The sequence below is a fragment of the Dipodomys spectabilis genome, unplaced genomic scaffold (genome assembly GCF_019054845.1).
Source record: "Dipodomys spectabilis isolate Male_0828 unplaced genomic scaffold, ASM1905484v1 ptg000085l, whole genome shotgun sequence".
Lineage (NCBI taxonomy): Eukaryota > Metazoa > Chordata > Mammalia > Rodentia > Heteromyidae > Dipodomys > Dipodomys spectabilis.
The window spans coordinates 5,117,858-5,142,176 of NW_024870762.1; the positions used below are offsets into that span (position 1 = coordinate 5,117,858).

At 50.8% G+C, this 24,319-nt stretch overlaps 2 protein-coding genes and 1 non-coding gene across 3 annotated transcripts; 1 reads left to right on the forward strand and 2 right to left on the reverse strand.

The window, feature by feature from the left end:
* Positions 1–372: 372 nt before the first annotated feature.
* C4a (complement C4A (Rodgers blood group)) lies at positions 373–15,179 on the reverse strand. The gene is made up of 41 exons (XM_042683840.1): positions 15,069–15,179; positions 14,732–14,930; positions 14,389–14,590; positions 14,174–14,244; positions 14,003–14,091; positions 13,687–13,769; positions 12,987–13,083; positions 12,753–12,858; positions 12,533–12,665; positions 11,640–11,755; positions 11,359–11,535; positions 11,026–11,211; positions 10,710–10,895; positions 10,392–10,550; positions 10,012–10,138; positions 9,799–9,873; positions 9,337–9,534; positions 9,132–9,243; positions 8,945–9,015; positions 8,586–8,725; positions 8,269–8,478; positions 8,007–8,058; positions 7,813–7,902; positions 7,469–7,678; positions 7,226–7,301; positions 6,867–7,023; positions 6,655–6,771; positions 6,373–6,544; positions 5,769–6,001; positions 5,523–5,690; positions 5,154–5,213; positions 3,133–3,226; positions 2,872–3,058; positions 2,664–2,754; positions 2,476–2,550; positions 1,765–1,867; positions 1,500–1,589; positions 1,319–1,417; positions 1,059–1,142; positions 726–858; positions 373–640 (listed from the first exon to the last, which is right to left on the reverse strand). The coding sequence occupies exons 1-41, from the start codon at positions 15,131–15,133 to the stop codon at positions 499–501; spliced, it is 5,235 nt and encodes a 1,744-aa protein (XP_042539774.1). The 5' UTR covers positions 15,134–15,179; the 3' UTR covers positions 373–498.
* Positions 15,180–15,783: 604 nt separating this feature from the next.
* Positions 15,784–24,188, reverse strand: Stk19 (serine/threonine kinase 19). The gene is made up of 7 exons (XM_042684301.1): positions 24,007–24,188; positions 23,719–23,855; positions 18,377–18,472; positions 17,655–17,794; positions 16,645–16,742; positions 16,409–16,556; positions 15,784–16,214 (listed from the first exon to the last, which is right to left on the reverse strand). The coding sequence occupies exons 1-7, from the start codon at positions 24,104–24,106 to the stop codon at positions 16,169–16,171; spliced, it is 765 nt and encodes a 254-aa protein (XP_042540235.1). The 5' UTR covers positions 24,107–24,188; the 3' UTR covers positions 15,784–16,168.
* Positions 19,075–19,176, forward strand: LOC122111572. Its single transcript, XR_006148023.1, has one exon. It is a non-coding gene; the product is annotated as a U6 spliceosomal RNA (small nuclear RNA).
* Positions 24,189–24,319: the final 131 nt, after the last annotated feature.

The window sequence follows — 24,319 nt, forward strand, 5'->3', positions numbered from 1 at the left end:
CCAGACCTGCCAACTGCACAAAGACAGAGTGAGGGGTGTGGGGCTGGACAGTAGCTTGCACAGCCACAGAGCTGAGGTGCCCATTGCGCCCAAACCTTGCCAAAAGCCATGATGCCTAGTGATATCTGGTAATGGATCAGGAGAACACACTGAAGGGAAGCCTCCAGGTGACTCTAGTCCTGGGGTGTCAGAAGCTAGGCCCCACGATGGATTGGTTCTAGAGAGTCATCAGAGAGAGTGGCTTAGCCAGAAGGTATCCCAGGCTCTGAGAGTCCAAGATTATACAAACCTGACGTACATCTGTCCTCCTCAGAATCTGGATGGAGGCCAGGCATTAGAGGGCCTGCTGCAGTCTGAGAAGCACACTGACACTTTGCTATCAAAGGCCTTTATTTTGCCCCAACTCTAGGGCTGTATTCAGAGGCCCATGATCAGTAGCACTGCCAAGGGCCACCTCTCCCCGGCTCGGGTCCGCCTGGGGCAGGAGCTAAGTAGCACTCACACCTGGCATCCCTGGGTGCTGTACTCCTGGAGGAAGTCGTTGAGCTGGGCGCAGGCTGCCCGCTGGCGCGTGGTCCGGCACAGGCGTTCAGAGGGCATCTCCTCAATCCAGCTGTTTGAGTCTAGCAGGTACTGGGGACTGAAGAAGACAAAGGGGGCTTAGCGGGGGTCAGGAGCAGAAAGTACAAGGCCCTTAGCTTCTGAGGAGGGGCCAGGTAACTCACTCTCCCTTGAGGTCATTGGTGGCTCCATCCAGACCCATGATCAAGTATTCTTTCTGAGGCTCCAAGCGAAGGCGACAAGAGGCCCGAACTAGGAAGTTTCGAGTCTGACCAGCAGTGGCCTTGCTGTCCTTAGCTGAGAGAATAATGTGCATAAAAGTTGTCAAAAGGGTAGAGAAGGCTAGGAGAGAAACAGGGTCAGAGGCTCGGCCTAGATCCTGACAGTTAACCACCCTGCTTCTGATGGGAGGTGCTCATGAGTTCTGTTTCTGGGCACCCAGGCTCCGAAGGGTAAGGGGATTTGTGTTCAGACTTGTCGCCCTGGTCCCTTCTTACTGAAGTGCAGGACTTGAATGATCTTGGTCTCAAAGAGGCGGAAAGCAGCTCTGCCATCTTCTCGAAGCACCTGAACCTGGAAGGCTGGGAGGGGGTGCAGGAAAGGGAAGTTGGTGACTGACTACAAGACTAAGAAGGCTAGAAGTCAGGGCCAAAGAGACGAGACCACAGATAGGCTCGTGGGAGGAATAGGCAACATGAAGAGCTGAAGCCAGCTGAGCGGAGAGGAGGGTAGGACCAAGCCCGAGGAAAAGACTAACCATAGTCCACTCTGGGATAGTAGCAGGCAAACTTCATCCTGTAACCATCCTGGTCCTGCAGCCCTCGCTCCAGGGCACGGCGCTGTCGAGGGCACTTCCCTGAGGTGGAGAGCCTGGGTGAGACCGTGGGTGGCCCCCCATAGCCCAGCCTCCCAGTCCTACCCGAGGCCTTGCATCTCACCCTCAGCACACTGGCAGACGTCAGCAGAGCATAAGGTGGACAGGAGTTTGCTCTTACTTGGTGCACCATAAAACACAGAACATTTGTGCTCTAGAGAGAGAGAGAGAGAGAGAGAGAGAATTTAGGGCAATACCCTTCCTCTCTGCCTCCCTGTCCCTTGAGTGCCAAGACTCCCGGCCACCCTTCACTGTGCCAATTCCTGATGTCATGGAAGACAGCACTTACTGCAACCGTCCCTGGATGCCAGGGCATATCTGGGGCTCACCTGGGCTGTAGTAGTCATACAGAGTTGCACTGGCAGGCTGAACTAGTCCCACAGCCACCTCTTGCACAGCTCCAAAGCCCACACACTCCCGGGAGGTAGGGACCTGGCAAGAGGGGAGGGGGAGTCAGGGACCCACTCCCCAGCTCACAGGCCACTGATTGCCTTTCCTTGGCCTGTTTGATTGGTTGCCACTAATCTTATCTTCCGTGTCCTTCTCATTCTGGTACCTTCCTGACATCAAAACGCTAAGCAAGGTCTCTGATGACTTCCTTGCCAAGATGGTGTCCTTGTCCTAGGCCCTCCGCAGAGGGACATGGTTTTCTCTCCTCTGTGCCCCTTGAGTGACAACCCACCCCCCTGCTCCTGGCTTCTAACCAAACATTCCAGGCTGATGTGTCCCAAGCTGAACTTTCAGCACCTTGCATTAGGACTGTTTCAGAAATCGGAAGGTCCTTCAAAGGCCTCGGCCTGTCTCCAAACTGCCCTTCTGCAAGCCTCATCCTCTCCACTGCTAAGATGCTCCCCATAATGTAAGGAGAGCGCCTAGCTCTGTTGTGGCTCATCTGGGCTCATTCTTGTCCTAATATCAAGAACCCTGGCCACGTGGCACAGTTGTCTCCTGAGAAATCTCAGGAATCCTGAATGGGACTCTACACGCTTAGGAACCCTGCTCCATGGTTCCCTCCCCTCCTCACTCCTCTCCTCACTCACCGAGTCAAAGTAGAGTAGGACATGGGGCCCATTCGTCTCAAAGTGACTCACATAACGGTCAGACAGGGAAGTCAGCTGTGGGGAAGAAGAGAGTCCCAGGTCATGGGATCTTGCATAGGACACACTCCCACCCTGATGACACAAGGCCCATGAGGACCAAAGGGGTTGTTCTGAATGCCTGACCAGACCTTCTCCAGGTCAGCCTGCAGGGTGTGGAATCCACTCAGGAGCGTGATGTCCGCAATGGCCATGCCAGACAGCCCCTCCTTGCCATTCCGCCTGTGGAGACATGAGGCCTATTGTCCAGGTTGCCCAGCCCCCAGACTGGGTCTTGCCCTTCCTACCCCTGCCCTGGCCTGGGAGCTGCCCAGCACCCATGCAGGCCCCAGTGCCTACCAGATGCACACGGTATACTGCACTTTGGATTCCTGCTCCTCTGCCACCTTGGGGACCTCCCTCCTGCGGCGGCTCCTCCGTCCCTCAAACAGCTGCAAAGGTGTCACAGGCTGAATGTAGGCAGCTGGGTCATCCCCAGCTGGAAACTCCTCATACTCATAGTCTTCATAGTCCTCATTGGCTTCCCCTGTGCAGGAAATCATTGGGAGGGGCTAGGAGGCTGCTCAGTCCACATCAGACCCCTCAGGCCCCAATACTCACTTGTGTATTCCACATAGCCTGTGACTGTCACCTCAAGCTGAAGGTCTTGGCAGGTTGTGTTCTTCATGTCCAGGACATTGTAGATACGAAGGATCTGGATCAGCAAGGGATGACAAGACACACAACACATGAAGCACACACATGAGGACTGGTCTGACCCTTTTGTAAGCTCCAGTCCCTCTAAGTCTTCTTCAGTGCCAACACATGAACAGCACTAAATGGGCTGCAGGAGTGGGTAAGACATGAGACAGAGAGGGGAGGAGACAAAGCATCCTCTAAGGCCAGTCCACTAGGTGGCGCACATAGGAAGCTGGAATGGAAAGCTCAGGAATGACTTCTGGCCAAGTCTTGAAGAAAATGAGTTTGTCCAGCTGGAAAGGAATCAGGCAAGGAGTTCTGTATAGATAAGAGAGCTGGACAGAGTGGTGGGCAGGACCCAACTGTGTGAGCCATAAGATAGTAGGCAAGTCCTCACTGTGTGTGTGCGTGGCGTGTGCATGTGCGTGTGCGTGTGCGTGTGTGTGTGTGTGTGTGTGTGTGTGTGTGTGTGTGTGTGCCTTGAACTTAGGGCCTTGCACTCTCAGGTGGCTTTTTTGCTCAAGACTAGTATTCTCCCACTTGAGCCACACCTCCATTTCTGGACTTTCCTGCCTGGGCTAGCTTTGAAACTTGATCTTCAGATCTCAGCCCTCTGAGTAGCTAGGATGACAGGCATGAGCTACCAGCTCCGGGCTGAATCTGACTTTCTAAAGGACTAATCTGGTATTTCTGGAGGTTAGTCATGGTACCATGTGGACAGTGGATCAGAAGGGTGAGATGGAAGATACAGTCAAGATATTCTCAGCAAAGGACCTAGGACACAAGCGATAAGGGCCTTGGGCAGCAGGGCAGCAGAGCAGGGGCTACTGGAGCCAGGGTTACTAGAGGCCATTGGCAGCCCAGACCCTGTGTGAAAGGGGCTCCCAGCAGGTGAGACATAAAAGCAAGAAGGGGTTGGGGCTGCAATGCTTATAGATCAGGGGGCATACCTAGGCTGAGGAACAGAAGTAACAGGCACTCAGAGACAGGGAGACAAAGCGAAGGGGAAGGCTCAAGGTGGAAGCAGGACATACCAACCCTGAGGTGGCTTCTTCCTCCCCAGAGCAAAAGTTCAGCCCACAGAGACTCAGTCAATGCCTATGTCCTCCTTCCTGTCCCTCCACTTACCCTTCACCCACTACTGCCCAAGCCTGCAGCTCTCACCTTCACCCACTACTGCCCAGGCCTGCAGCTCTCACCTTCACCCACTACTGCCCAGGCCTGCAGCTCTCACCTTCACCCACTACTGCCCAGGCCTGCAGCTCTCACCTTCACCCAGCTACTGCCCAAGCCTGCAGCTCTCACCTTCACCCACTACTGCCCAGGCCTGCAGCTCTCACCTTCACCCAGCTACTGCCCAAGCCTGCAGCTCTCACCTTCACCCACTACTGCCCAAGCCTGCAGCTCTCACCTTCACCCAGCTACTGCCCAAGCCTGCAGCTCTCACCTTCACCCACTACTGCCCAGGCCTGCAGCTCTCACCTTCACCCAGCTACTGCCCAAGCCTGCAGCTCTCACCTTCACCCAGCTACTGCCCAAGCCTGCAGCTCTCACCTTCACCCACTACTGCCCAAGCCTGCAGCTCTCACCTTCACCCAGCTACTGCCCAAGCCTGCAGCTCTCACCTTCACCCACTACTGCCCAGGCCTGCAGCTCTCACCTTCACCCACTACTGCCCAAGCCTGCAGCTCTCACCTTCACCCAGCTACTGCCCAAGCCTGCAGCTCTCACCTTCACCCACTACTGCCCAGGCCTGCAGCTCTCACCTTCACCCACTACTGCCCAAGCCTGCAGCTCTCACCTTCACCCAGCTACTGCCCAAGCCTGCAGCTCTCACCTTCACCCACTACTGCCCAGGCCTGCAGCTCTCACCTTCACCCACTACTGCCCAAGCCTGCAGCTCTCACCTTCACCCAGCTACTGCCCAAGCCTGCAGCTCTCACCTTCAAGGTGCCTTTGCCGTTTCCTCCCACCTTCACATTTATCTTGCTGTTCAGGGAAAACTTTGAGGAAAAGAAAAAGGGAAAGAGGCATCAAAAGGGCACAGGAAAACCTGTTTGGTCACTTTAACTTACCTCCTCCCTCAATATAACTCCCCTCTCCCCACTTCATTTTCCCAAAAAGTTTACACCTTTGCATGCACCCTCTCTCTACAGCTTCATAAATCCCTAAGGGACAGACTTGGCAGATATTTTATTTTACAAGTGAGAAAAGTCAATGTCTCAGGAATCTGAGGCAAGAGGGTAGGAATGACTTCTGGCCTGATCTATGGCCAGGAGAGCATGATTACCCCTAGGGAGGGAGTGGGTCACCTGTAGCTCCTCCTCTAGCCCCTTAATTTGGTGGCTGTTCAGCTGCAGCACATAGGACTTGAACCCACTGCGGCCGGTAGAGCTGAGAGTCACGTTAAGTCCCCTCTCCTCAGTGGTATGGGAAGCGATCCAATATGCAGATAGAGCGTCCAGGGCAACCACTGTGTCCTGAGGAAGTTAAATCAGGACTCAGGCACATGGCCTCAAGATCCCTCCACCTGCTCCCTACCCCATGGCAGCCCCTACCTGGGTGCTACGGAATCCCCCTTGGAAGCTTCCCTGGTGGGTGAGCCAGTTTGCAGTGTGATCAGCCAGCTCTCCCTTGCCCTCCCGAAGCAGCAGGTGCAGTAGGCCATAGGCTGTGGTTTCAATCCATACAGCTGGGGCCTGGGGCACAGGGTCTGATGGACTGCGAGGAGCCAAGGTGGGTGATACAGCATTGTTCTGAGAACTAACGACGGAGCCCCAGTACAGGTTATCTGGAAGGGAAGGGAAGGGAAACCTACAGGTAAACGTGGGAAGAAGATCCTAGCCTCCTGACCCTTTGGCACAAGTGCTAAGATTTCTTGATTCTTCTCCTTCTCGTTCTTTGTGCTGGTACTGAGATTTGAATTCCATGCCTTGCACTTTTGCTTGGCTTTTTCCCTTAAGGCTGATGCTCTACCACTTGAGCCATACATCTACTTCCTGGTTCTACCTCTTAATCTTTCCTACTCACTTTTTCATCCTCAGGATTCTGTGTGTGTGTGTGTGTGTGTGTCTGTCTGTCTGTCTGTCTGTCTGTCTCTCTCTCTCTTTCATTCTCCCTCAGCACCCCCAAGCATACTCCCAGGACTCTTTTGACCCTCACCACCAGTCTCTTGGGCCATGGCCATGAGGTTGTTATGGGCAACATCCCGCAGGTTCTGGGAGGCTGTGGTCAGTGTCAGGGCATAGGCCGTGATGGCGGCTGCATGGGCACCCAGGAGCCCAGCACTTGCCTTTTCCCCTAAGAATGAGTTTGCCTTTGAAATGGAGGCTTCCTAGAGGGAGGACAAAAACAGGGAAGAGGGTATTCATTGGATATCCAGATTCTTAGGAGAAAGAGGGACAGCTAGGAACCAGGGAAGGGCAGATACTCGAGCATTTGTACCACTCTCTGCTTCAACTGCTTTGCATTCTCATCTTGGAAGACAGCCAGGCCGTGATGAAGGGCAATGACCACAAAGGCAGTGAGTGCCACGGTCTCGTCATTTCCTACCAAGCCCCCCTAAGTGAGAGGACAAGGGAGATGTCGGTCAGGAGGGGAAGGGGAAGACACAGTCTTGACACTGGCTCTTTGCCTGGCCTTCAGTATTCCCGTACCTGCATGCCCCTGTGGATAACTGGACATGGGTCATGGAAGGAGCCATCTTCCTGCTGCTGAGACAGCAGCCACTGAGCTGTCTCCTGAAGCTTCTCAAGTGAGCCACCTACTTGTTCCTGGGCCAAGCTCAGAACCTTCAGCACAAAGGCTGTAAGCCTAGAGGAAAGAAAGGAATGGATGGTTAGAGTTGGGCATGGGGGACTCAGCCTCACCCTTCAGACTCCTTGCTGTTCACTCTCCCACTGCCCTGGCCCTCTGAGACCTGGAGCCACACACACACACACACACACACACACACACACACACACACACACACACACACACACACACACACACACACACACACACACAGCCTCACCAGGTGCTGCTGTCCCGGTGCAACCAGGCCCCATAGGAACCATCTTTCTTCCGAAACTGCTGGATCCGCATGTAGCCTTGGAGAAGAAAAGTAGTTCCTCAGCTCAAACTCACTCTTCCGCAGTCTGTGCACAGGGCCATAGCTCTCCATTCCCCTGCTTCTTTTTCTCTAGCCTCTAGAGCTGCCCTCTTTCATGAACCGTCCTCCCCAGCCCCCACTCCTGCCTGCCCCTGTACTCAGAACCTTTCTGGATAAGATCCACAGCGTGATCCTTGGTCTCAGGTTTCAGTTTGCTCCATTGCTCTGTCTTGTCCAGGTAATGGGAAGCAGCCAAAGTTGGGGCCAATAAGGTCATGGTTTGTTCTGCACAGCCCTGGGGAAGCCTCAGGAGGGAGGCCAGGCCTCCTGGGGACAAGGCTCCCTCAGAGCCCAAAGTCTCCAATGGATCTGAGGCTATGGAAGAAAGAAAAAGAAATACAAGACTGGGTCTGAGCTCTTAAAGCCAGAGGGTAAAAAAAAAAAGGGGGTACTCAGGCTTCCTGTAGGCCGAGGGTGCCCACTGGAAAAGGGCTGGGCGACAGTCTCACCTGTAACCCTGACAAAGCTGCTGAAATCTCCATCAGGGACAACATTGGGATCAGAGCTTCCAGGAATTTCCAAGCTTCGGCCTCGGTAGTCTGGGGAAAGGGGAGAGGGAGGCAGTGTGTCGCCATCCAATTCTCTGCACCCTACAACCCCAATTCAGGAGGAAGCAGACAGATGGGAGAGAAGGGTCACTCACCCAGGGGATTGAGTTCATAGGTGATCTCCTCTAAGTATTTAGCCCCTTCCTTCTGTCTCAGGAAAAACATAGCTGTGAGGACTCAGACCCTGTCCTGACAGGGTCAAGGACCCTGAGACAGAGTTGGGGCATAATTGTAGATGATGTGAAGTGATCAAAGTGTTGGGTTTGGGTACTGGAATCCTGGCTTAGCCAACAGAGTGCCGAGGACAGGGGGACAGGCTAAGAGTCTAGGGACCTGAATCTGGGATCGTCCACTCACCTCAATCTTCAGAACCTTGGACACTGCGTCCCCTGTAGGGAATTCAAGGGACCCTCGAGCTACCACCTTCAGGGATATATCAGCAGCTGCCGTGGGCACCACAGAGAAAGCAACAGGCCGGGCCGAACCCGCAGGCACAAGTACCTGCTGGGCCAACCCTCCGCCCCCAGCCAGGCACAGCCCCTCCACTGGGGAGACTTGGACGCTCACCTGAGAACAAGGAAACAGATGCGCAGAGCTCCAGCTCAATCAGGCGTCCCATTCCACCTGTCCCTCACTCTCCACCCTCATGTGGGAGACTTCCCATGGGGCCTCACGGTCAGGTTTTTATCCAGGTAGTTGTAGAGGACAGGTCGAAGCTCCAGCTGCTCAAAGCGGCGCACAGAGACTGGCAAGCGGAGGTGCAGATGGAACTCTCGGAACACCCGGAGCTGGGCTGGCTTGGCCACACACAGGCCTGATTGGTGGAGGACATGGGAGAGCAGAGGTCAGAGGTGGGAAGTATCAAGACTTCAGGGCTATAGGAGGTGGACAGGGAGTGACCTGTTCTCTGGCCCAGGCTGGCTGCATGCTAGTACAGAGAGCTGGATCCCTAGACCCATGCTAATAACAAAGGGCTTGGCAGGTTAGGGCTATGTAAGATGGGTGGCCTGAGGCCTAGGCAGGTCAACTTCACCTTTGCTCTTGGATAGGCTCACACCATGGATCTCCCATGTGGTCAGAGAGTCAGGGAGCCATAGTGTCAATCTGTGGTGAAAAGGTAGAAAACTTCCATTATATCCCAACTAGCTCCAGACACAGCCCAAAGACAAGGCCAGCATCTTCCCTCCGGCCCCTGTCATACCCTTCCCCCAGGTCCTCACGTTTGGGACTGGTCTACTGCCTCCACTCTCCAGAGCCAGTTCTCTGGAAAGAAGCTGCGCACCAGAATGTCATCTTCATCCATCAGTTCCTCCTCTTCCAGGACCTCCAGGACTAGGGACAGTTGGAGGACAGGTTTGTAGCGGGACCATGTGAGCCGTTTAGGTACCGCTTCCTGTCCCCCAGCTCTACCAGGCTCCTCCTTACCTCGAGCCAGGCTCGCTTGGCCCCTGTTCCGCATTGTCTTTCTCAGGCTCTCAGCAAACTGGCAACAGGACAGGAAGGGCTCTCGACAGTCTGGCTGTCGCACTCGAGCCGCCCGCTGCTCACAGGTGCGTGTCATGGGCAGTCGTGTCAGTCCATCGTGGCAGCAGCGCTTAGCAACTGGGGAAGCATACTGGCCCACTGCAGGGCATGGGAGTGGGGAGCGAGTATGAGCAAACAAAGCCTCAGCCCCACCATAACCCTGAGATCCACTAGGACTTGTCTCAAGATCATGAGAGGCCGAGGAGAGAGGCACTGGCTCATCCACTTTCAACCCCAAAACTTAGCTCCCTAACTCTGAACATCTTCTGTTAACTTGTTGAGGAACAGAAGAGAGACAGAGCCCCATCCTGACCCCCAGACACTCGGCCAACTGAAGTAGCTACTTGGGCACCCATAACTCACACTTCTCACTAATTGCTTTTTGGAAGTTCACATTTCTCTTTTGCCGGGTTTTCTTCTCCTTGGGACAACTCAGACCTGGCAGAGAGCAAAACAATCAGCTGAGCGATAGGGGACCTCCTATCTTGCCTCCCTTTCCTCTGCTTGGCCTTCCCACCCCTCTAGTCTTTGTCCCCATAAGCCTTATCTCCCCCCGTCCACTCTTCCACTTCTTACTCTCTCTAATTGGGGTCAATTGGCTCCCATCAGAAAAGGCTAGCCCCACTGCCTGGAACACCTGAAGAGCATTGTCCCCGCCTCCGGGGCTGCACCCGAGGTTGTAGCTGTTCATGACTTCAAAGACCTGGTAAGAAAAGGCAGGGATGCTTGGCCACAAAAGTGGCTCAGAGGCAGGACCGCCCATTCAGCTATGGATGAGAGGGCAGAGCACAAACAAATAATGAGGAATTACAGAGAGTAGGAAAATCGAGGTCCAAGGCTGAGAGGATGAGGACAGATAAGGAAGGGTCCAAGTGAGATCTAAGAATTGAGCTCACAGCTTAAGCTCAAGGAAGGAAGCAGAGAGGCAGGAAGATAGGGGAGAAGGCTTGACAAACCTTGCCCATGTCAAGCGGTTTATGGGACCTGCCACCCACAGCATACAAAGCCGTATCCACGGCTCCCAGCGCCACCAGTGCCAAGGAATCTGTCTGTATGTGGAGCTTGGCATTGTCCCCATTGCGATACTCCTTAGAACCATCCAGGTTAAGCTCCAGCTGGTGCAAACGAGAGGTAGGGTCAGTGGGAGTGGGGGTCAATCAGCTTCTTTCAGCCCTGTGCATCCTCAAGTGTATCCCCATGGTCTGTGGGCAATTGCTCGGCTCCCTTATATTAGCACAAACACATCCCAACACTCTTCTCTTCCAACCTGTTACCTTGCCCTCACAGGCCCCGGCCTGTACATCCACTCGTAGAGAGTTGGCCACTGGGTGTCCTCTATGATAGTAGAAGGCCACAAAGTAGAAGGAAGGCGCCAGGTGATGGTCCACAAAGATGGAGACTGAGGTCAGGGTCCTTCTGGGCTCTCGACTGATAGACACAATCTCACCCCGGGAGAGGATCTGGACCAAGAAGAGGAGAAGCAAGAGTGGCTTCCTTTTCGTTATATATCTCTAGCCCTGAAACTATGCCCAGATGGTCCAAAGGGCTTTACTGCACCCCGGAATGGCTCTACTCCCCAACTATGCGTACCATGTAGTAGTAGTGAGAGAAGGTAGCACCACTGATGCCCACAGTTTGCAAGTTCAGGATGAAAGTATCTCCAACACGAGGGGGGTGAAGATCCAACCGCTGAATAGACAGAAAGCCAGGCCCTCCTGGGGGTGGGGCTTGTACCATGAGCTTGGCTATGGCTGGATAAAGGGAGCCTGCAGACACCTGGAGACACAGGCGGGTTGGGGTAGGGTCAATGGCAAGGAACAAAATACCCTATCCCTGCTCCCGAGCTGAGCTATGGCCCCTCAGGAACTAGCTCACCCTCCTTCCCTTCCCACCCACCACCCTCATAGGTAAGAGGAACTCTACCAAGAGCTGCAGATCTGTGGTGGCGTGGGGGATCGTGATGGGAATGCTGATTTGGCCAGTCCCATCTGTGTTCTGCTGAAAGTCTTTGAGTGTAGAAACAGATCCAGAAGACAGTGTGGCAGAAACTTTGACAGGAATGTCAGAGGCTGGGGAACCTGACACTTCTCGGACCATGGCCTATATAGATGGGAGAAGGACCAATAAAAGAGAGTGGTCAGCAAGATGGTGGACCCTTCTGACCCACACGCACTCCCCTCCAATCCTTCCCTTCCAAGAGAAACCTGCAGCAGGAAGGGGGCCCCAGGCACGAGATGTCGCTTGGTGTTGCTAAGATCCAAGGAGAAGGGAGATGACACAAAACGCCAGGAAGTGAGTTCTGCTTCTTCCATCTCCCCCCCTGCAAAACAAAGGGCAGAGAGCTCCTAGGAGGAAAGGAACAGGGCAAGGCAGGCAGTGGGGGGTGGGGGAGCGTGGAGGGAACCCAATCATTTCCCTTAATAGTGAGTTCCTCAGAGTATGGGAACCTATTCATCTCCACATTTGTTGAAATCCGACACAGGATCCAGATGTGTGTAACATATAATTACTGGATAAGTGAGTGGATGAATGACTGAATGAACAAAAATAAATAAACTGAGATGGGCAAAGAGGTAAAAATTCATGCAGCGTTTAAGAGAAATGATTTCTTGGGTTTTCCTAATGGGCCCGAGGAAAGCTGACACAAGTTAGGGATAATGCTGATGGTGAAGAATAGGGCCAGCATTATAATGTGGATCTTAAAAGTCCCCGCCAAAGGTCAGGCTTAGGTCACAGCACAGCACTATTAGGAGGTGATGGAACCTTTCAAAGACAGGGTTGAGTGGAAAGTCTTTAAGTCATTAGGGGGTGCCCTCAAAGGGGACAATGAGACTCTAGATCCTCCTTGTTCCATCTCCTGGCATGAAGTGAGCATTTTGGTTCTGTCACACACTCCCTGCCACCATGAGCTACTTCATCACAGAGCCGACAGATCACACACTAGAACCTCCAAATTCCTAAGTTGAAATAAACCTTTTCTTCTTTATAAGCTGATTTTCTCATGTATTTGTTACAGTAATGGAAAGCTGACTAATTCAGTCAGCTCAGAGGGAACACAGGTAAGGGGCTGGAGTTATAATAAAAGAAAGTCACCCACCTGGAGACTCAATGATGGCTGCTGCAACATAGAGGCGCAGTCCAAGAAGGTCAGGGATACTAATGCCAAGCTTCTGCAGAGCACCCTGGACCTCAGCCTTTGAGAGGGAGATGTGGTTCTGGCCATCCACCAACTGAGACACAGGAGAAAACAGAAAGTAGGGTGAGACTGAAGGTCCCCATTTCTCCTCTCCAGTACCAAACCCCTATCTCCATCCTACCTTGTTTTGGGTCTCCAGTCCCCGCAGGAAAGACTTTTGGCCATCTTCATCCAGGAGCGCAAAGCGCACATATGCCACCCCCTGCACAGGCTTCCCATACATGTACCTGTTGCCATAAGGAGAAGGTGGACCAAAGCATGGGGGAGATAATGATCCAGAAGAGAGGGAAACTGGGAGCCTGTTCACTTGCAAGGGGGACCCAGGAGCAGAACCTATTTGGGGAGTGGGTGTTACCTGGCCTGGATGTCTAACTGGATTTCCCCAAGGTTGTCAGGAGTAGTCAGGATATAGGGCTTCTCAGGAATGATCTTCACTTCAAAGTTGGGAAGAACTGGCCCAGGGTAAAGAGGCAAGTAAGTCAGACCCTAGTGAAAGGACCAGTGGCCCCATATCTATACTCTTACTCAGGAGGCTGAGATCTGAGGATCGCAGTTCAAAGCCAGCCCAGGCAGAAATGTCTGTGAGACATTTTTTTTTGGGGGGGGTGAGGGAAGAGGGGGACCCGGTCGTGGGGCCTGAACTCTGGGCCTGGGCACTGTCCCTCAGCTCTTCACCTCTAGGCTAGTGCTCTACCACTTGAGCCACAGCGCCACTTCTGGCTTTTTTTTTCCTGCTTATGTGGTGCTGAGGAATCGAACCCAGGGCCTCATGCATGCAAGGCAAGCTTTCTACCACTGAGCCACCTTGCCAGCCCGTCTGTGAGACTCTTATCTCCAATTAACCACTCCAAAGCCAGAAGTGGAGCTGTGGGCCCAAGTGGTTGAGCACTAGCCTGGAGCAAAAATAGCTCAGGGATAGTGCCCAGGCCCTGAGTTCAAGCCCCGCAACTAACAAAAAAACAACCACACAAAAAAAAACTCCCTTTCCATCGGGGCTTCCCTGCCCCTTCTACCCTCTCACCTCTCATTTCCTTCACCAAAAGAGCAGGGCTCACCATATTTTTTCACCTCAAACTGGGTGCTGCTGTTGGATTCCATGCTATCTGAGAATCGGGCTGAGATTTTCCAAGTCCCTGGTCTAAAAACAGACAAAGAAGGGATTCAGCCTACCTGAGCAGGTGGGTCATAAACATCCAGGACCCTGAAGCCCTAGGAAAGAAGCTGGGAAGGCAAACCAGATGTCGAGGAGGGCCATGCTCGGGGCATCTGAAAGGTAACTGTGTGTTGGAGGTAGAGAGCCCCTGGGCAAAGGAGAATTGGAGTGTCTAGATCAGGGAGGGGACAGAACACCCTCAGTTCAGGGAAGCTCACTCTGAGATGTCTGGAATCACAAAGTCATCCTGCAAGATGGACGTGGGAACATAAACCTCCTTCTTCCGTACAAGGAGACCATGAGAGTTCTGCAAGAGCAGCAGAAATGGTCTCAAGTGGGAGATCACATACAAGAAGTATGGTCAAGAAGGCCAGAGGTCAGGGACTCACCTCCACCATGACTGTGAGAGTGTCAGTGGCTGGGCGCATCTTTTGATCGAGTGCAAAGACCCGGTACCTAACTGGAAGTGGAAATAAGAGAGGGCTGAGCAGGAGTCTATATGTACAAAAGGAGAGTGAGCTTAATTCCAAGGTGTAAAGCTTGCTAACAAGTCCTAAGTGGGCAGGGAGGGAGGTAAAGAAGAGGCCTGAAGACTGAGGCTCACCCCGCTGGCCAGGGTTATAAATGGGCTGGTCAGTCTGCAGAAAGAGGTGCCCCCGGCGAGAAGAGAAGAGCAAGTTGACACCCTGAACATCTGTCTTCCTGGAGAGAGAGTTCTTCAGCCATGGAGTCTGGGCCACCAGCTGGACTTTAGGGTTTCTGTGCAGTTGGGAGAGTTTACAGTTCATTACATCTCTGATGGAGACCTGTCAAGAAAAGGAGAGAAGGTCAGACAGCAGAAGGAAACAAAGACCAAGATAGAAACACCAAAGAGTCTATCAGAATGGAAAAAGAGGAAGGAGGCCAGTGAGGAAGACAAAGTCATTTAGAGGGTATGAGAGCATTACCGGAAGGCTGAGGAGTACCAAGTCTTTTTCTGAACTGAGGGTGAAGTCCTTCTTTGGGGAGCAAGGAACATTATTGTTACTTGGGTTTCTCAGGAAGACATGTCCTTTTACTACTTGTCCCGGAGGTGCGTCAAGGAGCTGTATTCCCACCGACAGGGGAGTTCTTAGCTTCGCCACAGAAGGAGAGAACAGGAGCAACCTAGAGAGAGTGGTGAAGGATAGCAGTCAGACTACCAGACACATCCACCCTGGCATCCCCTCACTTTTGAATCAAACCCCCTCTCCAGTTCTGCCCCCCATCCAAGCATTCAATATCTTGAGTATCTTGCCCCAGGACCTGGGCTCCTGAAGAGACAAAACAAAAAAACTAGATGCCCAGATGAGTCCCCAGAGGAGCCTCATGACTGGAGGCTCCAAGAGGGATCTGGTTTGTCTGTCTGCTCCCCTCTGGTCAACCTAGGGCTTAAAACAGAGTTGACTCTGGACCTTGCCCCTCCCCTAGCCTGTCTAAGCCGGGAAACCACGTGATGGGCAAGAAATGCAACTGGCCCCAGGCCCAGTGTTGGGGGAGCAGCCTGCACACCAGGGTCCCTGAAGGAGTCTGAAGAAATCTTGGCCCAGAGACAGATCTTGTCCTTCCTTGTTAACTCCCTCATTCCAATACTGGGCCCCTTCCGTTAACCTAGTACATCTCTGTGCATGTTATGCAAGCAAATGGGCTTGCCTATGCGTAAGCCCACAGTGGCTGAGATATACAGGACACTTAAAGGTCCCAGCAAGCCAGGAATGGGCTTCGAAGCCACTGACCTGTTTTACCACAACTCAAACTGAACTTCTGTGACCCCCAACAGGAACTCTGTGGTTCAGGACATCAGGTGCATCCACACCACACACAAGAAGAGCCTGAATGTCAAGAAACCCTGTATTTTCTCAATAATAAGTCAAATTTCAGGCCTAAGTTTGGCGCTTTTTTTGTAACCTCTAGATGAGACACCTGAACACACATGACAGTACACAAAGACACCCAGAAAATTTCATGGACAGAAGTACTTTATTTATCAGTTGCAACCAAACATGTAGGGCAGATGACCCTGCCTCTTTTCCCAGCCTCCTTTCCCAGGCTCCCCAGCAGTCCCACCTTTTTATCCCAAGACAGAGCAACAGCAGTACCCTCTCCATGACAGACAGCATATATAGTTTTGGCACAGTTTCTAGCTTCACATACGGGGAAGAGCAAAGGAGCTCTGCCCACAGCCCACCACAAGTCAGAGCCCAGGCTCCCAGCAGCAAACCTATTTGGTCCTCTGTGCCCATGAGAGCACAGCACCTGTCCTAGTGCCCAGGCTTCCAAAAGCAACTCTGGCCTCAGTCACAACTGGGAAGTACTTTCAGGACCCTTTAGCCCCACTTCAAGGCACTGCGCAAGGATCAGAATCCTCACGTGTCTGGCAGGCGGAGGAGGGTTCCAGAGGTAGTGGAGACACTGTGAATGAAAAACACAATATTGGAGTAAGCTTCCTGGGCCCAAAGTGTGGACCTCAGGACTTGACAAAGGGTGTTCCTGGGTTCCAGAATAAGAAAAGAATTGGGCTTTCCTGGTCAATTAAGCATGAGCCAGGAGGAAATCCAACACTGAGCATTGCTCTGTCATCAGACAGAGGACAGAGGGATACTCACCAGTCTACCAGCTGCGCTCCAATGAGATCATGGGCATGGTAGGCAAGGCCTAGCCGTACTGCAGAAGGTGCCCGCCGGCTTAGGAGCTCTGATAGGAGCAGCTCTCGGTACTTAGCCTTCCGAACCATGCCAAGGACAGCCTGGCGTCCTGGAGAAGGGGTCCAGGAGAGGGGAAAGGTGAAGAGGCCTGAAGAGCCACCGATGGGTGTTCTTAAGGAGCTGAGGACTCAAGATACCTTTAACAAAGTACTTGATGAATCTCCCAGCTCCAGGCACAGCTAGCCACCAGCTGCCAGCATCACGGACTGTGAGGACTCCAGCATTCACCAATTGTCTATGGGAGGGGAAGAGAGATGCAGCCTGGACTCTGAGAACCATCTTTCCTCCCCAGCTATTCATGTTTGGACACTAGTCTCCAGAAACAGGCAACCATGCAAGAGGAAGCAGCTAAAACAATGCAAGCTGGGGCAATGTGTGTTCACTTTGTCGTTTGCCACCTCTGTTACCCCTGCTGGCTTCATTGGCCCTGCCTGGAACTCCCTCCTGTCACTAGTACATTTTCATTAAATCAGCTTCTCCTCAGATGCCCTCCTTGAGCACAAGCCCTGAAACACACTGAGGAGAGGCTTCTCTGGGCCAACCCAGGCCTATGCAATCTCACCAGAGTTCCTGCCACATTTTACTACCAGTATCTCCTTTCCTAGAGAAGATCAGTACTTGATTTTTAGGATGCTTTCATATTCATTATTACAAACTAGGAGGCCAGAGCTAGATATGGCTCCCTAATACTTACTTAATCCTTGTATATGTTTTCTCCTAGGGTGGGAGTGGAATGTTTTGAGATAGGGTCCTGCTATTTAGTTCAGGCCAGCCTTAATCTTATGATCCTTCTGTTTTCAGGCTCTTGAGTGTTGCCTGGCTTAGGGGGCTTTTTTGAATGGGAATGTTAGACATCGCAGCTCCTGGCCATCTCTATCCTCTTAGTCCCAGTATGATTAACACCAGACATTTATGGTTCCTGACAGGTCCCATATGCATTTAATAAGCCCCCTGTTCTCTTGAACTGTAATCTAGGACTCTTTCCCAGACCCCATCTAAAACAGGCCTCCTCTCTCCCAAGGAGAAGAATAAGCAGGTCATTTTATTACATAGAAGAGCCAAACCTTTTTGGAAAGTTCACTAAAAAGTCAGGATGGATTAGATTAGAGGGAGGCTGGGAAATGCCTTTTGATCCCGCAATTCTCACGTGATCTCTGGGTCCCTGAAGCCAAAAGTCTGTGTCATTTGGTCCTGCTGGAAACTAAGATCCCCACAGGCTGGAAGTACTGAGGTCAGGAACTTCTGCACTGCCCCAGCATATGGTCGACCATCGCAGGCCTTGAGGACCTGGAACCAGAGATCAGATTCATGGCCTAGCTCCCCTCCACCTACCCCCCACCCCCTCCACCAGGACAGTGTCTCTTCTTGGTTCTCCTGAGGTTATTTTCTTTTTGATTCTCTCTCTTCCTTCCCTTCCTCTTGTCTTTCATGCTCGCTCGCTCTCTCTCTCTCGTTGGTTGTGGGATTGAACTTGAGTCCTGGGCGCTATCCCTGAGCTTTTATGCTCAAGATTAGTGCTTTACCACTTTAAGCCACAGACAGCTCTACTTCCAGTTTTTTGGTGGTTAAGTGGACATGAGTCTCACAAACTCTCCTGCCCATGCTGGCTTTGAACCAAGATCCCCTGATCTCAGGCTCCTGAGTAGGTATGAGCCAAGAGTACTCGGCTCTCCCTCTCTCATTTTACTACTTACCAGGGCCCTATTCCTTCTCCAGTAGGGTGTGGGGTAAGGAAATGTTTTCTTTTTACTTCCATTTCTGAATTTCCCTGCCCCCCTCCTTCCCCTTCCCATCTGTCACACCACACACACACACACACACACACACACACACACACACACAGTCACACACACACACAGTCACACATACTCTGGTCCTGTAGTCCTCAGTGTAGATAATTCCATGGGCATCCAAGTCGAAGCCCAGCTGGATGATTCTGATTTCGCCACACTCTTGAAGCTCCTTCTGTCTCCAGAGATGGGAGTAGAAAGAAGGAGGTCAGGGTAAGATTATATTTCGAGCATTTGGGAGCAGAGAGATTTTTGCTTGCCAATACTGGGCACATTTTTATTGTGTGGGAAGATATGTCAAACAGCCTTTTCCAGGTACTTGCCCACTCTACCATCCTGCCTTATGAGCTGTCTGTCAATCAATATGTATTTTCCAAGACTAGACCCATGCCAAGCACGAAGATAAAATACTAATTAAGATGGGCACGAAGATAAGACTAGACCCATGCTAAGCACGAAGATAAAATACTAATTAAGTGGCTCACACTTAAAATGCTAAGTTACTCAGGAGACTGAGATCTGAACATAATGTTCAAAGCCAGCTCAAGCAAGAAAGTCCATGAGACACTTATCATCAATTAATCAGAAAAGAAAGAAAGAAAAAAAAAAAAAAACAGAAGTAGAGCTGTAGTTCAAATGGTAGAATACCAGCCTGGAATGAAAAAGCTAAGGGACATCACCCAGGCTCTGAGTTCAAGACCCAATAACAGTGCAAAACAAAAATGAACATACAAAAACACCATTGGCCCTATCACTAAGAACTTAGCAGTTTCATGTTTGCTTCAGCAGCACATATACTAAAATTGGAACGATACAAGAAGATTAGCATGACCCCTGCGCAAAGATCACATGCAAATTCGTGAAGCGTTCCATATTAAAAAAAAAAAGACCTTAGCAGTCTCAATTTAGGGTGGCAGAAGGTAAGAGGAAAGGATAAAAGATTTAAAACAAGAATATAAAAGGGCTGCTGTTTGTAGGAATACAACAAAACCAAACCACCTATGCTGAAACATTATCTTCAAATATTTGCTATAATACTTTTTTTTTTTTTTGGGTCCGGTCGTGGGGCCTGAACTCTGGGCCTGGGCACTGTCCCTCAGCTCTTCAGCTCAAGGCTAGCCCTCTACCACTTGAGCCACAGCACCACTTACGGCTTTTTTCTTTGTGCTTATGTGGTGCTGAGGAATCGAACCCAGGGCCTCAGGCATGCAAGGCAAGCAGTCTACCACTGAGCCACCTTCTCAGCCCCTAATATTCTTTTTAAAAAATATATCTTGGGCCGGGCGCTGGTGGCTCACGCCTGTAATCCTAGCTACTCAGGAGGCTGAGATCTGAGGATCGCGGTTCAAAGCCAGCCCGGGCAGGAGAAACCGTGAGACTCTGATCTCCAATAAACCACCAGAAAACCGGAAGTGGCGCTGTAGCTCAAGTGGTAGAGCGCTCGCCTTGAGCTAAAGAGCTGAGGGACAGCGCCCAGGCCCAGAGTTCAAGCCCCACGGCCGGAAAAAAAAAAAAAAAAAAAATCTCTTGGGGAGAGGGGGGAGGATTGGGTGGGGGGGAAGGGGGAGGTAGGGAAGGGATGTGAAGGGTAAACAAAGGAGGAGGCTGCAATGCTTGATAAGAAATGTACGCATTATCCTGCCCATGTAATTGTAACCCCTCTGTACAGTATGTTCACAAAAAAAAAATTAAATTAAATTAAAAAAAAATCTCTCTTTAGGGCTGGGAAGTTGGCTCAGTGGTAGAGTGCTTGCCTTGCATGCCTGAGGCCCTGGGTTCGATTCCTCAGCAAAAAGAAAAAAAAAAGCCAGAAGTGGTACTGCGGCTCAAGTGGTAGAGTGCTAGCCTTGAGCTGAAGAGCTGAGGGACAGTGCCCAGGCCCAGAGTTCAGGCCCCACGACTGGACCCCCCCCCCCCCCAAAAAAAAATATCTCTTTAGGGCTGGGAAGGTGGCTCAGTGGTAGAGCGCTTGCCTTGCACGCATCAGGCCCTGGGTTCGATTCCTCAGCACCACATAAGCAAAAAGAAAAAAGCCAGAAGTGGTGCTGTGGCTCAAGTGGTAGAGCGCTAGCCTTGAGCTGAAGAGCTGAGGGACAGCGCCCAGGCCCAGAGTTCAGGCCCCACGACTGGACCCAAAAAAAATCACTTTAAGCATTAAAGAGCTTACAAAATGAAATTAGACTAACAAAAATCCTAATAGGAACTCAGAATTGAAACATGAAAGGCACTTGCTGATCTAAGCAAATCTGGTCAGCACAGAGCCAAAAATAACTTCGTTACACAGGAAACAAAACTCAAAAGAAACAAATCATAGCCAGGCACCAGTGGCTCACGCCTATAATCCTAGCTACTCAGGAGGCTGAGATCTAAGGATCACGGTTCAAAGCCAGCCTGGGCAGAAAAGTCTGTGAGACTCTTATCTCCAATAAACGACTCAGAAAACTGGAAGTGGTGCTGTGGCTCAAGTGGCAGAGTGCTAGCCTTGAGCTGAAGAGCAGAGGGACAGCGCCCAGGCCCAGAGTTCAAGTCCCGAGACCGATTAAAAAAAACAAAACAGAACATAAAAGACACATGGGGCTAGTGCGCTGTGTGTGTGTATGGCTGTCTATCTTTCTCTGTCTCTCTCTTTCCCCCCAAACTAGTTACATAAGAAGAATAAATTCTACTGCTCTCCACCACAGCAATAGATGGCAATAGTTCATAACAATTTATTACATATTTTATAAAGAAATGGCTGAGGTTATAGTGCAGTGATACAGCATTGGCTGACATTTTAAAAAGAGGATGGAAGAGAAAAATGAGAGTTTACAGGTTCCCAACAGAAATGCTAACTACCCTAACTGGTCCTTATACATTATACACATATAACAAAACATCACCGTACACTATTAATATGTGCAATTATCTTATGTCAAAGACTGCCTTTAAAAACATCCATAAAGCCAGGCACCGGTGGCTTACGCCTATAATTCTAGCTACTCAGGAGGCTAAGATCTGAGGATCGCGGTTCAAGGCCAGCCCAGGCAGGAAAGTCCGAGAAACTCTTATTTCCAATAAACCACCAGAAAATTGGAAGTGGCACTGTAGCTCAAGTGGTAGAGTGCTCGCCTTGAGCTGAGGGACAGCGCTCAGGCCCAGAGGTCAAGCCCCACAACTGACAAAAAATAAAAATAAAAAAATCCATAATCCATAATGCTGACATAAAGGCTAAGATGCAAAATATCAGAGTAAATCATAAAAAGACTTGAAAAACGTCCAAGCAGAAAATCTAGGTCAGAAAAATAAATGAAATTATGACTTGATAGATGTGTTGAATGCATTAGGGATAGCTGAATAAAAAGCTATTCAGCTGTGAGGGAGATCTTAAAAACTACCCAGAATACAAAAAAAAAAGAAAAGAATTAAAATACTGAAAACACAAAAGACAGTCATAAAACTTACAAAATACAAAAAGATTCCCAGAAGAAAGAAAAGGGATAAAGTAGAGGAAATATTTGAAGACATTAACAAATCCACGATAAAGAAAATATTAGTCGGGCTGGGAAGGTGGCTCAGTGGTAGAGCGCTTGCCTTGCATGCCTGAGGCCCTGGGTTCAATTCCTCAGCACCACATAAGCAAAAAGAAAAACAAAAGCCAGAAGTGGTGCTGTGGCTCAAGGGGTAGAGTGCTGGCCTTGAGCTGAAGAGCTGAGGGACAGCGCCCAAGCCCAGAGTTCAGGTCCCATAACCGGGCCCCCCCCCAGAAAAAAACAAGAAAATATTAGTCCAATTCTCATAAACTCACAGAACAAAGGAACAAATTAAGTGAAACAATAGAACATTTCAACAATATCAGTTGTAATGGTATACATATCATTTTCAAAGTATTTATATATATTACATATATATTACTTGGCAAAACTAACATGTATATAAGGCAAACCTCAAATTTCAAATGACTAAAATTATACAATGTGCATGCTCTCTGGCCACCAATGTCATTTATGCCAAAAATCTGTAACAAGGTTAGAACCAAGTTTTGGAAATTATGACATACCTTTCTAATCAACCCAATGAGTCAAAGGAAAAGATTCACAAAGGAGGTTAGAATATACTTCTAACTTGTAAATAAAAATACATACTAAAACTTACTACTTATATATTAATATTTAGAGGGAAAGTACAGCCTTACATGTTATAGAAAAGATGAAATTTAGCAAGAAAAAATAAAGTGAAAATCCAAAAGAGAAAATAGAAAACATGCATAGAAAGCAACAATGCAAAAGGTTGATTCTTGTTGAATTTTTTTTATTCCATTTTAGGTGGGTTTTTCTTTTTGTTTTGAGACAGGCAAAGTCTTGCTATGTAGCCAAGGCTGGTTTCAGATTCCTCTTCCTCTATTTTCCCTTACATCAGTGGATCTCAAATTTAAAAGCAATAGTTCAAAGATGTAGGTTCCCATATCCCTTCTCAACAGAACATCTCATTATCCTTGGGTGTGTCCCAGGAATCTCAATTTTCTAAATAAGCAGCCCAGGCAGTTACTAACATTGCTTTGAATGCTGGTGTCTCCCAGAATTGTGGATTTGGTCCTAATATCTTGTCATACCTCTTGATCTCTTTGGCGATCTTGCAAAACACTCCTCCACAAAGTACATATACATATATATGCATATATATGTCCATACTTTGTATGTGCACATACAGACCTGTATGTGTTTTTCTGGAGAGGAAAAGCCATAACTTTCAGAGGTTAGAAATCACACCTCTACTCTTCCTGCTAGATCTGACTCACATCCACAAACTGAATCACTCTTCAGGCCTCCCTCACTTTCGTTTCTCTATCACTGGCAAAGAATTACCTGCAACAGTCATATCCACCTGTCCACCACAGTTGCCTTTGGATGCTCCACAGGCACCTTCAAATCAGCGTGTACCTCTACCCCCAACAACTCAATGTTTTCCTTCTATATTTACTCTGGGAAATCTGGGAGTTAGACCCCTAGCTTCTCCCCACTCTCCTCTTGCCTCACTCAGATTCTTCCTCCCTCCCACATTCCCGTTACTTGGGCCGTCAGCAGTTCTCAGCTGCAGTATCTTCAGAAATGATCTCGCTGACTGCACTACCTCCAGTACACCTAATACCCCATTCCTGATCCTGCTTAACATTCTCTACCAGCTTATCTTCTGCAGTGTAAGACAGAAACAGCACTGGTGGGCGAGATCCTATAGGGACCTTACGTCTGATTGCCTTCCAAAGCTGTCTGCATGAACCATGCGTCATGACCGCTCTCCCCACAGCCTGGCTCTTTCATTTCCTTCACTTCGCCTAATGCCTGCTGTGTGGCTGGCAGACCAACTGAAGGTCTGAATGACAAGGCACTTCGCAAGTGGCCGTGAAGCAGGGCAGGGGCCTCTATCGGTCGCTCGGATGCCCCTCACCAGCTGCCGGTCGGCCATCGTCCGATCGGGCACGAGGCTGTACACCTGGCTCCTCAGCACGATGGGCGGCAGGGCATCCTCGAACAGGCCTCGCGGGAACAGCTGCGCTAGCTCCGCCACTGCCCCGCGCGCCGACCCTAGGTGGAGAGACCGAGTCATTAAGACGAAACTCAGGCGGGGTGGGGAGCCAACTACAGGGAGCTGGGGACCCCAAACGCACCGGGACCGAAGGGAGGCCCCGCCCCGTTGGGGGGGTCTCCAGCCCGGCCCCGAGGCTGCCGCGCTTACCTGACTCGCCCCTCAGAGGATCCACTTCCACAGGGCCTCGCTCCCGCCGCCTCTTCAGTCCGAAGGTCTCCGGAAGCAAGCGACGTCGCTTTCGGTTCATAGCCCGGGATTTGGTGGTACCGGACCACGGGGGAGAAATTGATGAAAAGGCTGGTGAAAAGAGAATCTTCCGGCGCACGGCAGTGACGCATGGCCCCGCTGGGCGGTGCTCTCCGGAGACCACGTGACCTAATGCACAGCCCCCGCCCCCGCGCGCACCACGTGACGGTATAGGAGGCGTTGCTAGTTCTCCCTCCGGCCAATGCGTGAAGGG

Coding starts and splice junctions, on each gene's coding strand:
- Stk19 (XM_042684301.1), bottom strand. CDS start 24,106: ATGAACCGAAAGCGACGTCGCTTGCTTCCGGAGACCTTCGGACTGAAG. Junction 23,856..24,006: donor TCCTCTGAGGGGCGAGTCAG/GTAAGCGCGGCA, acceptor CTCTCCACCTAG/GGTCGGCGCGCGGGGCAGTG. Junction 16,215..16,408: donor GGAGCGCAGCTGGTAGACTG/GTGAGTATCCCT, acceptor TTTCATTCACAG/TGTCTCCACTACCTCTGGAA.
- C4a (XM_042683840.1), bottom strand. CDS start 15,133: ATGAGGCTCCTCTGGGGACTCATCTGGGCATCTAGTTTTTTTGTTTTG. Junction 859..1,058: donor CATTCAAGTCCTGCACTTCA/GTAAGAAGGGAC, acceptor TTATTCTCTCAG/CTAAGGACAGCAAGGCCACT. Junction 641..725: donor ACCAATGACCTCAAGGGAGA/GTGAGTTACCTG, acceptor TGTCTTCTTCAG/TCCCCAGTACCTGCTAGACT.